The sequence below is a fragment of the Passer montanus genome, unplaced genomic scaffold (assembly GCF_014805655.1).
Source record: "Passer montanus isolate IOZ18808 unplaced genomic scaffold, ASM1480565v1 scaffold7, whole genome shotgun sequence".
In the NCBI taxonomy this organism is placed as follows: domain Eukaryota; kingdom Metazoa; phylum Chordata; class Aves; order Passeriformes; family Passeridae; genus Passer; species Passer montanus.
In genome coordinates, this window is record NW_024372147.1 from 11,232,542 (window position 1) to 11,245,854 (window position 13,313).

The 13,313-nt window shown below is 34.7% G+C and overlaps 1 protein-coding gene across 2 annotated transcripts in view; it reads left to right on the plus strand.

The window, feature by feature from the left end:
- Positions 1-12,990, plus strand: part of PTPRD (protein tyrosine phosphatase receptor type D) — a 1,150,086-nt gene extending 1,137,096 nt beyond the window's left edge. The window contains exons 43-45 of one of the 2 annotated variants that reach the window (XM_039729799.1): positions 2,328-2,482; positions 6,451-6,586; positions 8,990-12,990. In XM_039729799.1, the coding sequence (XP_039585733.1) occupies positions 2,328-2,482; positions 6,451-6,586; positions 8,990-9,058 (360 nt within the window). In that variant the 3' untranslated portion in view covers positions 9,059-12,990. The remainder of the gene's footprint in view (positions 1-2,327; positions 2,483-6,450; positions 6,587-8,989) is intronic. The other variant, XM_039729798.1, reaches the window with a different exon arrangement.
- Positions 12,991-13,313: the final 323 nt, after the last annotated feature.

Sequence of the window (13,313 nt, forward strand, 5' to 3'; positions counted from 1 at the left end):
TTGAATATCCCCTGTGAGGAGGAAGAATAAATTCAAGCGGTCACTAAATAGGATAAAACATTAAAAGCCCACTGTGCCACACAGGGATTTGAAAGTACTTATTTTGACAACTGTGCAAACTGTCACAGTATTTAAAAGTAAAGATTTTAATAAAATTTGGCATTTGTATCTGGACTGCTGTTGGCAAGAATCTCATTAAAAGAAATCAACACTCTTTATAATGTCAGTAGCAGAGGGAGCTGTAAGAAATTGCAGATCAGTTCCCCATATGCTTTAATGCTAGTCTAACATAGACTAAGTAACTTTACTTCTCTGCTCATTAAATAACATTAAATAACAGAGGTTTATTGTCATTTCACAGACTTGCATTGGAATACTGAGTTACTTAAATCATGAAACATACTAATACAGTTGATATATACACACCAAAAAAGAAATATTTACCATTGGATCTATTTATGACAGAGAAATGTGTTAACTTTCCAGTGATATACTGGACTTAAATAAATTAGTGTCTTCCTTACTTATTCTGTCTGGAAAAAGTTACTGTTATTTAGTGTAAGTCCTATAAGGGTCATAAACTGCTGAATAGTTTCCATCTCCTTAACAGCATGTTGCAAGTAAGTCAGACTTTAAGTTTCCTTTCTTTACTTTAAAGAATGGAAGGCAATGGAATAGAACAGTTGTTTTGAAGGGAATCAACCTGTACTTGTGTATTCTTGATAAATTTATATCATCTGCCTAAGGCTACCTGGAGGATGCAATTTCATTGTGTCTTTTTTGGAGAAAATGCGATTATGGAAGCCATTGTCAGAGATGTTTGTGTTAACAAAATGCCATTTTTGGAAGTAAACATTTAGTTCTTTGTGTTGATGCCCACAAGAAATCCAATTGGGTGAATATTTTCAAACATTACATATTTGTTTAAGTGGAGAAAACAATCTGTTTCACAGATACAGGCTGCTAAATTGTCACAGGGATCTAGTGGAAGTACACAGCAGGCGTGTCCTCTTATGGAGTAGTTGCTGGTGGTCAGACACATTTTTTCTGTTTTCCTCACTTATCTGAGACACAAGAGGCAAAATTTCACAGAACCAGAGGAAATATAAAAGCAAATTATTGGGGTTTCCTTTGGTTATATTTAAAAGCACTTCTATATAATTTCAAAGGTCTGTAACAGTTGAATGCTTGTGGGCTAAGGAAAAAGAAAGAAAGATTGTTCTTGCCTCCAGCATAACTTGCTGCTTTTTGATGGGCATCTCCAGTAATAATGTTAATTTTTCATGAGTTTTACCTAGAAGAAAGTTCAATTTTTCACGAGTTTCACTTAATGGAAGACCATTTTGAAGGCATGACAGGGTAGATGCTTAGAAAACATGATGTCTAGAGGCATCAGTTAACATCAGTATCTCATATTGCCATGATTTTGAACATTACAGTCATGCAGATTGACAACGTCAAAATCCTCAATGTATTAAAATGCAGAACAAATTTGCTTTATTCATTTGTATTGCATTTTTCATGTCCTGACTTTTTACACATTAAATAGGCTGATAGCACAAGTTGGCATTTAGTAATTCCAGTAGTTTCATTATAAAAATAACTATAGTGCTGTATTCTACACTTTTAAGAAATACTGTTAGTATTCCTAACCACGGGGATTGAAGAGCTTCAGATAGCTTGTTTTGAGAAAGGAAGCCCTTCCTCTCAATTTTAACTAACTCCAAGCTGTTAGTGAATTAAATGAACCATTATTGAAGGGAAATTTGTTAAACAACTGGCTTGTTTATCCATTTTCTTCCAGGAAAAGTGTTTACCTCATAGAAAGCAGCTTACTATTAAAGATAACATCTGCAAGGAGGGCAATAACTAAACAAATCTTATCAGTGAAGCTATTCCTGCTGTGAAGTAGTTGAGCATATCTTAGAAATGGAAAGTCAGATTAGATGACCTTATTCTACCCGGTCTGTATATAAAGGAATTTGTAGTCCACAGGATTCAAAACATCGTATACCAAAAAAGTCATATACCCTGGCTGTTAAGGCTTTGGCCTCAGGCACACTTTTTACACCATCAGAATGCCAGACAACTCTCCTATGCAGTGTGGAAGAGAATCCATGCAATATTGTGAATGAATCTGATAATAATACTTCTGGGCTGATGCAAAAGCTTCAATAGTAGTACTGCAATTGAAAGAGTTTCCATAAACGTAATCTTAGCCATTCCCCAGCTCCTCTCAAAACCCTTACTTTGTGATTGTCATTATGATTATTCGCTGACCAACTTTAAGCCACAGCAACATGCTTTATCTGTGTGTTTTTTTAAAGGATGGTCAGTCCCGAACAGTGAGGCAGTTCCAGTTCACTGACTGGCCAGAACAAGGAGTGCCAAAGTCTGGAGAAGGATTTATTGACTTCATAGGCCAAGTGCATAAAACAAAAGAGCAATTTGGTCAGGATGGACCAATTTCTGTTCATTGCAGGTAAGTAAACAAAGCTTAAAAACAAATTATAAGCAGATTTGGGCTTTTTTCTAGTTGATTGTTGACTCTGGCGAATGTATTCAAACAACATTTTAGAGGTGAGCTATCATATAATGTAATCAAATAGAGGATCTAAAATGGAACAACATGAACTGCTTTATGAAATGGGAACTGTTCTGTGATATTCCATTTATACAATAAATGGTTCTTCAAAAATATGTGGAAACATTTTTTTCACTTATAAATGCCTCTAATGCAGCATAAAAGCAGTCTGGTCAGTGCTGCACACAGAAGGCATAGGAAAAGCCTTATCACAGGCTGCTACATCTGATATTTTTTCCACTAGAAATTAAAAGTGAGGCTTTTACATTGTTGGGAATTATTTGCTGCAAGCAAGCTAGTTGCATCTCAGTGGCACATTGGTAGCAATCAAGCTAAGGCAAAAAAAAAAAAAAAACCAAAAAAAACCCCCCAAACAATAAAGGTACCTATCTCATGAAAGGGGATGGAATAGAAAGTGATGTTTAGAAATTTTGCCTGTCAAAGAAATCATTGAGGTTTGAGTTGATGAGTTCCAGCTTCAGAACTTTGTGCTCATTTTTGATGTGATGACTTCCCTCCTTTGCAATTGATATGCAGATGAAAATGGCTCGCGTGGTGGTTAGAAATAATTCAGCATTTAATATTCTTGTATTTTTTATTTATTTCCTCTACAGTATTCTAGAGCCTATAGCAGATGGCCAAAAATAATATCTTTATCTCTTATGTCTTATTTAATAAATTGTTTTCTATAAATTCCATTAGGATCTTAGATACTCTTTTTTGTAATGTGAAATTTTTTTTGTAGATTAAATATTATTATTTATATTACAGAGATGCAAAATACTGACACAGGTTGCAAGGTCTTACTCCAAGCCAATACTATCATGAAGAAAAATGAATGAGTTTACTAGAGCCTAGTAAACAGAGAGAGAAAAATTTTCATCTTTCTAAAGTCAGGGTTAAACAGAAGTTGAGTTCTTTATGATCCTCTAATCTGAAAGACAGACAAAATAAATGTATTGGAATACTTGAATCCTACTTTTTTTGTGTGCCTAAATTTTTTATAGGCTGCTGAGGAGAATAGCATTGCAGAGCACTGATTGGGATTCATTACACAAGGGGGATGAAGAACAACCCAGATAAGAATAAGCCTTATTCTTCAACATTAATGAGTTTTGAGAGGACAGGGGTAATAAGGAATATTTATGCCTCTATGCAGATAAGAAAGCAAAGCGGTATTTTTATTCTAGGTTCTTTGTACCATGCACACTTGTCCACTTGTGACTACAGTGAATACTGCTTACAGTACATTACATATCCCTCCCAAATGGATGTAATCTTTCATGGTAAAATTATGGACTTCTACCATTGACTTTTCTAGAAACAAAGTCAAATGTAGTGTAACTAATCATGACTTGTTTTTTAAATGTTTTTATCATTATTGTAATGACTGTTTAGGGACTGGTAATGCTAATCATCATTGCCAGTGTTAGTCAACTTACACAAACAGGAAGTGTCCCTAGCAAATTTAGTAAGTTTGCTTATTTCTTTCAGGAAACACAAGATCCTGGATACCTGTACTTTCCTAGTCTCTGAGGAATTACTAAAATAATGCCTCCAGTTTGTACCATGATGAGTTATACAGTGAATTAAAACTCTCCCAGTGTGATTTCCTTTGGGTTTCCCTTACACTCTACAATTTTCACAAGCTTGCTTTCTCTCTTCCACAGTGAACCCCCATAACCCACAACTCTAAATTTTCTTTTTCTGTAGCATTTTTATAGCATATTTTGACAAATAGGTCAGTGTGTTGAATTAAAAAATTTCTAACCTCATGAGGCAGAAACTTAAAACTATTTAAGAGACCAGTGGGCTATTCATCTTGAAGAAAAATTTCACTTAAATTGGTATTAGATATTTGTAGTCTTTTTATTCTAGCTTTTAGCTCAAGACTGAGGGAGACCTTTTCCAGAACGCAGGCAAGATAAATTTGTAATAATAAACTTCTCTCTACAAAAAAATCAATACATCCACATAGTTCATTAAAGCATCTCAACTTTAGTTTCTAGTCTAAATTATAAATCACGGGGAGTCATAATGCATCATGAAGGATTTCTTTACTATAGAAATCCTAAGCATTTTTGGATAGGAATTGTTTTGATGTTAAAGCATGTTTGCCACTCTAAGGGGAACAGGATCAATTTCCTACAGGCTTTTCTCAAGACATTACACCTGATGACCAATTAGGATTTGCAAGCATTGAGAGGTTCCCATATTAGTTTCTCTTCCTCATTAAGTCTCTCCTGGAGACACCTGCTGATTTTTTAAGTACCCAAGCCAACAAATTAATTTCTTCTTTTTGCTTGAGATTTCCAAGTAATTTTTTTAAAGTAACAAGATTTGTCTAATACATGAGGCCAAAATCCTCTCACACATTTAGATTTCTTTTTTTAGTATTTAAATGGCAGAACAGGAGAATGTAAAATGGTAGTCTGTGTTCATTCTCCTGGTGATTTTCTGGGCTACTTAGTTTAGATCACACTGTCATCAGGTCTGTAATATACAAGCTGATTCCAACGGGCAGGTTCCAGGATTTTTCAGGATGTTTCTTAAGTTCTAGCTGTCTAATTTACCTCATCAGGTACCTTACACTACAATTGCTTTAGATGTCCAGGACTGTCATTGTATCATATAGGTAAATCACCACTGACAACATGATATTCTGTCGAGTGGTGTGTCAGTTGTTCATTGGCTTCAGCAATCTGAAGGCACACAGCCTATGCAAAATTGAGAAATCCAATTGCATATGTCTAATAGCCCCGGAAGATCTCTGACCTAGACCAAACACTGAAATACAATCATACAGTTTGAACATTCAATTTCTACGCTAGTTTTGTGAATTTGCTGGATTTCTGTCATAATTCATAGGAATATTCAAGAGTTCTTCAGGATTTCCCTGTTGTTCATGCTGTTCCATTCATCTGTCTGGTCTCATGAATGTTCAGCTTTCCAAGGTTATCTGGCTGGAGAAAATTGTGAAATTATTAGCATCAGCTGTGAGATAGATGACGAGGTGCTTGGTTTCCATCCACAGAAGTTCAGAATTAGAAAGTCTTTTTCTCTTTGTAGTTACCTGTCTCTTTTGCAAAGGATAGTTGTCATGAATAAGTGATTGTTTAATTTTAAAAGTTGACAGCTATTGGCTCTATTGATGGCAAGAATTTCCATCACTTCTTGAGGGTTAAAGCTAATAGCAGAAACATAGGACAGAACAGAGAGCAAACAAGCCACATATATACTCAAAGAATATTTTTAATACTAATGTAGACAAACATGGTAAATGTATGTCAGCACTGGAAAGCAAAGATCCAGACTTCCAGATTTGAATACGACCTGAATTGAGAATTTTCTCTGTCCGTTATTTGAATTGGACAATGTATGAACAAGTTCAATATTAAATGAACATCCATACTTCTAACTTAAAGTAGAAGGGAAAATAACACAGTGAAGATGTACAAAACAGGGCATATACTTGATGAACTAAAGTAAAGCAAGCAGTAAAATGCATTTTGGTTTCATTTTCTCCTGTCAGTTCCAATGTATGATATTGGCAACAAATGTTAACATTTGCCTTCACCACACAGTGACTATTGTATATCTGAATGAACAAACCAAGTCTTTGCAAGGAAGACTGGAGAGTCTGGATGTACTCAGTAGATGTAAGGTTAGCTTGAGTGCAGTTATTCTTTTGAATGCCATGTGGTAATTTGCTGTGGAATTTTGCTTAGTGGGCCTTTCCCCATATAGAAATTTATACACATATGGTGTGTTGTAACCACAAAGAATTTGTCAGCCAATTCTTTCAGCATTAACTGTAAAATAATATTTGTTTTTTCCTTTTATTTTCTCTTCATTTTCTTCAACAGTGCGGGTGTTGGAAGGACTGGAGTATTCATAACCCTGAGCATTGTGTTAGAAAGAATGAGATATGAAGGTGTTGTAGACATCTTCCAGACTGTCAAAATGTTAAGGACACAGCGGCCAGCCATGGTACAGACAGAGGTGAGTAAAACAGTATCCTTATGCAATGGTGATGGAAAAGAAGTGGTATTTACGCAAGCAAAAATATGCACAGATAAAGACTGTATAAAACATGCTTGCAGTTATATCTGAAGCCATATATTGGCCCTGTGAGTAGAGGGTAAAATCTGCCATGAAGGCATTGCAAGGACTATTTCCTGTTATTGCAGTAGTTACTGCAGGATGAGGAAGAAAAAAAAATCATTTCAATAGTGGATCCTAAATTATGGTAGTTAAGAAAATCCATTTGTGAAGCATCACACATTTTTATTTCATCCTTATTCCCTGGCAGAAATGTGGTAGTAAAGAAGCAGGCAAATTCTTTCTGCAGGTGGATCCACGGATTTTTTTTTTCCACCCCTGGGAGCAAGGTCTTGATTATGTCTTCAGACTGACACTGTATTATTTTCATGGTTTTTTGTGTCACCAAGCAAGTGGCTCTTTGGCCTGAAAATCATAATGTAAATTCACCATTCAGGATAACTATAGTGTAAATAATTTCTATGCTATTAGGTGTGGAATAGAGAAATAAAAAAAGTAATAAGCAGTATAGACCAGTTGCCTGGGCCTTTATGCTTGGAAATCTGTCACATCACAAAGAATGCTTAAACATTATCAGTTAATGTGCTTAATTTTTGCCATAATTTCTGAGCAGAAGAACTGGACAAAGCCAGAGCCAATAGATTAGGAGAACCAACAAAAAGGGCAAGAGAAGGGAAGCATTTTAGATCACACATTTATTAAGTATAATTTGATTGACACTGGCCTTTAAATTAAGTCTGTGAAATTTAAGATGGTTCCCCAGAGTTTGCCATTTTCCACAAGAAAATTAAACTTGTTCCATAGAAGCTGGGTAGTTCTACTTCTAAGAAGACAGCTTCATAAAAGCTTATATGAAAAATACAGATATTTATTTTTAATCTTGTCAGTTAGCCAAGTAAATCACTGTGACCATACTGAAGAGTTAATTCCATTTCTTTTCCATTACCATCATTCTTCTGGATAAGCAAAATGAAAAATGACTGCTTTCTGTCATTTTGCCTGCAAGAAATAACTAAAGTATACAGAAAACTATGCTTCTTTGAGCCTACCTGACAAATGCAGTGTTCAATTCTGCAATATATGCTCCCTCCCCCTGCTTTGACTTATTTCTATATACTACCCTTCATCCCCACTGCTGAAAGCAGAGGTGTTCTGTATGCATTTCTTCCAGGATACTGTGGCAAACAAATCTCTCATTCAGTGTCATAAACTGCCAGGAAATCTAATCCTTATTAAACAAAGCTCTTTCATGTGGACCACACGTACACTTAGAATTCAGGTATATGTGCAATGTATTCTGCCACTGTTCTAACTATTCCAGCTAACAGAAATGAAGTATGAGTAATCATACCACCTCAGTGAAGCAAATATCTGATTAGTTTCCTGGCTTACGAAAGAATTTTAATTGTGATCTTAACAACTGCAACCTGTACAGCTACCACATAGCACTATCAGAAAAATAAACAGAATCCCTGGTATTTTTGAGCAATTTCTTTTATGTTTGGGGTTTTCTAAATTTTTTACTTTTCTCCATTTAAACCAAGAATGGCAGTTAGAAATAAATATGTAGACATGCCATTTTAGTATAAGTGTGCAACATAAATAAATGTGCAAAAGGACTGCTATATGGAGGTGAGAATAACACAAACTTACAAATGTTGGATTCATCTGAGGTATAAGAAAATTTCTCACCACATTAAACTTCTCTCTGTTTCCAGGTATAGGTTGAAATGAAGTCTGTTTTATGTGAATAAGGTCCTTTAGCTCCATATTTCTCCTTAGGTCTTTTTCTTGCCACAGGCCAAGGTATCTTCATATCTTCATCAAAGCCTTTATTACTGAAAGTTTGGGATTGCTTTTGGTTTCTTTACATGATTTTTAACCTGATGGCTTTCCATACAGAATTCCATATTCAAGCTGTGATGGCCCTTTTTACTTAGTGTTTTGTATTAGCTGTAGAATTCATTGTTTATTTGCTACTTATTTTCAAATACATGGGGGGAAAGCATACTAGCATGTTCCTATCATAAGGAAGCTTTATGCTGGTATTGTTTTAATCCAGAATAACAGACTGTCAGTAGGTGGGTATATAGTCTCTGCACAAAAAGAAGCTGCATTCTGTGGATTTTTTTTTTTTTTGCATTAAATGAGTGTCTGTCTTCATCTGTTGTAACTCAGAGAGGTTTTCTGTTGGTGTCAGCAAGTGAATATTGCTGAACTGCAGATGCCTCTGCAGTATATTTGTTTATAGCTACAAAATATTCACTATTATTTGAAAGAAATTAGAAACCTACCAACAAGCTGACTTTTTGATGCATTTGTTTTCTATTTTTCTTTCTCTAGGATCAATACCAGTTCTGCTATCGAGCCGCACTGGAGTATCTGGGCAGCTTTGATCACTATGCAACATAAAAACCCATTGTGGATTTTTATTGCAGGCCCTTTAAGATCCAGAGAGCCGCTTCTGAGCCATACAATGTGCTTTAGAAGTACTTCTTAACTCTTAGCTAAGGAGCAATTATTGGGGATATATAAAATAAAAAATAATAAAAAAAAAGAAACAAATGAACAAAATATTGGGGATATATAAAACAAAAAAACAACAAAAAAAAACCCCACCCAACAAGAAGTATTCCATGTGGACCAAGAATTCACAGTTTAATAACCTAACCATAATAAAAGAATCCTGACCACTGAGGCGTCTGAAGGATCTCATTTACAGATACCTCAAGGGTTCGACATTGGTTGAAGTTAAAGGGAAGAGGAAATTTAATCAGAAAGAGTGATCATCTTATTCAGGATTACACAATTTTGCAAAGAGGAGTTTTGAGAACTGCAGTTCAGTGCAAGTGTTTGTTGCAGGCTTGGGTACTGGCTTCTCAAACAAAGTGGACTCTTTACTTCAACATCACCGTTTCCCATCATACTGCTCATAATAACACTTAAGGGAAAATGTGGGAATGTTTAAAAAGAAAGTCCTTGATTTAGTTTTTTAGTATTGTAAAGATACTGCTGACCTGTGCTTCATTTTTAACTGTGTAAACTTTTTCCTTTTTTTAACAAGAGTTTATCATTCGATGAAGTGAATTAAAGAAAAGGTTGCATAACTGTTAATATTTTTGTTTAAAAATGTAGATTTTTTTTTAAGCTGTAGAACTGTTATCTGTAATATTGTGCTGTAGAAATGTTAGATACTTTGAAAATTTGCACATTTTTGTGCAGTCCTACAGTACCACAGTCTTGTTAGATATGAATTTTGTAGTTTTATTTGGGTTTTTTTTTCTTTAAGAAAATATTCATTGTAATCAGTTAAATCAAAATGGGGCTTTTGGTTTATTTTGGAATCAACAGGGAGGCGCAAAGTATAAAGATGCTGCTAGCACATACACACACACGCACACATATGCACATGCACACTCACACCCTCTCTCTTTTATATATATATATATATGTATTACTGTCTATCCTTTTTTGACTCTCTGTAATAGCTGCAGAGAATACAGATGGATTCAGATACAGTTTCACACACATGCCCATAAACATATTAGTCTTTACATACCTGGATTTATGAAAGCATTGGGAAAGTTTTTCCATATACTGCAATTATATCAGACTACAATTTGATCATCTCTGCATTTTTAGGTCCATAAACTTCTGTTTGAAAGGGAAGTGAGGAATGCACATCATTGATATTTGAATGCCATCTCTATCCCAAATAATATTTCTGTCCACATTTCCACTTGAACACACACACATGCACACATACAGAGCACACACATGCACACACGCACACAGAGTATGTGATTTAGGCTTCAAGTGAAGTTCAATATTTGTAACACTATAGTGCAATAAGAAATCATATTATTAAATGTAGGAGGTGTGCATGTGGGAAAGGTCAGTGCATATCCCTTTAGGAGGGGAGAATGTTGTAATATACTAGGTATTAAGATGTTTTAAAATTGTATTCAATAGTATACTGTCTATAGTGTGTGCTATATAATTTACATTTATCGTATGTAACAGGGCAAAGCCAAACACACATTGCTCTGTGAAATCAAACGTTTTGTGGCATACAGCATTGTTTGGGGATGCTGGGGTTTATTTTAATTTTACATTTAGAGTGCCTTATATTTGATGCCTATTTTGAATAGTATTTCTTTAAGTTAGCCTTCATTTGTATTTAGTTTAGTTTGTTTATATATCTGTTATTCTTTTCAAACATTTTAATACATGTACCAGACAATTTTGAAAAATATGCATTTCCAGTTTCTAATCAAGTATGGATGGTAATAAATGGTAACCCAAAACACATAGGTAGTCAAGGCCCTTTATCTTTCCATATTTCTAATAATGGAATAGCTCACAAATTGGAAATCTATTTCTGGTTAGCTTTTCAAACCTACTTTGTCACCGGTTATAGTGTTATCTGTCATTGCCAAGCTGTAGCAGCACAGTAGCAGCAGCTGACATCAGCAGTGCTTATGCGTCTTCTTTTTTCTTTTCTTTTCTTTTTTTTTCAAATTTATTTTGGGCCAAGTCCTGCTCATTCACTTGTGTCAACAGATTGCTAAAGTCAAACCCTTGCTTTCAGTGGGAAGGTTCATGTAAGGCTAGCAAGACTGAGCCCACATGACACATTGGAGATTGACAGATTTTATTCCAGGAAAAAGGAAAACTGTCTAAACAGCACAAAGTACTTTTTGAGACTCTTTCTAAAATGCCATTTACATTGACCTTGGTCACCATGTGTTCTGCCATTGTTAGTACATCAGTATGAAATGATGCTTCCTTTGGGGTTTCAAATAGGAGCATTGCTGTGGCTTCTCCATGTGGCCTCAACACCTTTAGTTCTTCTTCCAATTTTCCCACTCCTATGAGAAATAAAAATAAGAAAGACCAAATTCCAGAAATTGTATTTGAGCACTTTTGTAATGAAAAAAACAACAACCCAAACCAAAAAATCAAAACAGAAATATAAATAAATATATATATGGAATAGAAGTATTATAGAAGGCTACCTCAGAATGAGATTCTAGAACTTACATCTAAACCAGAGAAGAATGTGCACTATGTTTCTTTCTCGTCTTCTTTCTTGGTTTATACGTTGAAATAATTATTGAAATGCCAGGTTATGTAGTGTGGTCGTGTTATTCAACTCAAATATAGGAATTCAGAAATACAAAACAAAGTGTCATTTTGAAAATATAGACTGAAAAAGGTTCCTGCACACTGGATCTGTACACAGATCAGTGCATTTTCCCTATCAGACTGTCTTGCAAACTCCAACAAAAATAAGGGAGTAAAAGAAATACAAAAAGCAGAGGCAGTTTGTGAGAAAAACTGTTGTATAATTAAATACTCCTTTCAGGTTTTTTGTTTCTTATGACAGCTCTTAGCATCATTGATGTGCATTCCACTTTCTGTATTCTAATATATGCATTCTACAGTTAATTTAAATTGTGAGCATCTTTGTCTACATACATCATACATTTCCAAGCTTAAAATTGGTTTCATCAGCATAACCAGTACGGTGCTATTATTTACGTTTGTATGTGTAGTTATGTCTAATTTTGTAATTAGTTGCAATGGGAAAAAAACCCCACAAAATATATAAAAATGATTTATACAAAAGTTTAATTTAGCTCTTTTTAAAAAATTTATTTGTGTGGTTAGATAGCGGAGAAGATGGCTGGAGGAAGGAGTGACCTTCTAAGGAGATTTGCACTTTCTATATATACCTTTGTACTATGCACTGCCCTATTGATTCTACACCCAATAATAACTTGAACCCATCTGTAAGAAATTGCTTACAAAATCCACTTGTATGTATTTAAAAGACACAGAACATATAAAAAGGAAAAAAAAAGCAACTGCTTTTTTTCTTTGTTTCCTTTTATTCTCTCCCATTTTTCTTTATGTTTATTTTTCTTCTTTCTTTTTTTCTTTTTTCTTTTTTGTTTTTTATTTTTTTTTCCCCTTGGTGCCCTGATACTCCACAGATATCAGAAGGCTGCAGGTCTCATTATAACCATCCATTATGTGGCTTTGCCATTCAAGCTTGGAGTGTCTTTACAAAGATAATAAAACTTGTGTTCTTTGCTCTTGTTTTGGATGCATAGACTGAAAAACTTTAAAAAATTACCTTGTAAAATGGCTTGTTAAAAAAGATACAATTACCTCTAATTAGTAGTACGCGTAAATGTTTTACAGAATGAAAGGCGTGCTTTTTATTTTCTTACTTCGTTACATTGGTGGCAAAAGGAAGTCTGTATGAAAATCAGTTCTTTGCTGACACAAGTTCCATTTGTTACAGATGAATTCTAATAAAATGTCAGTGTTATGCAGCCCTGGTCTTCTTTCTTAAGCAGTACTTTTGAAATCAGAACTTGTTTGGTCCCTCTTGGTGATGAAGGAGTTTAATTGAAACTACAAAGCAGTCATTAATCTTCTTAACCAGCTGCTGGACAGTGGAAAATGCATTCTTAGGTTAGCAAATAAATATCATCTTCAGCAGCAAGCTTTGAGCCAGCATAGGCAAACCCTTTGGCATAATTTCTTATAATTTCACGATTTTAATTGAAATTACCACACTTTACATGCCTCTGGAGTTCCCCTTTGTGCTTTAGAAATGTATCACTACACTGAGAAGATAGATTCTTCTCCATTC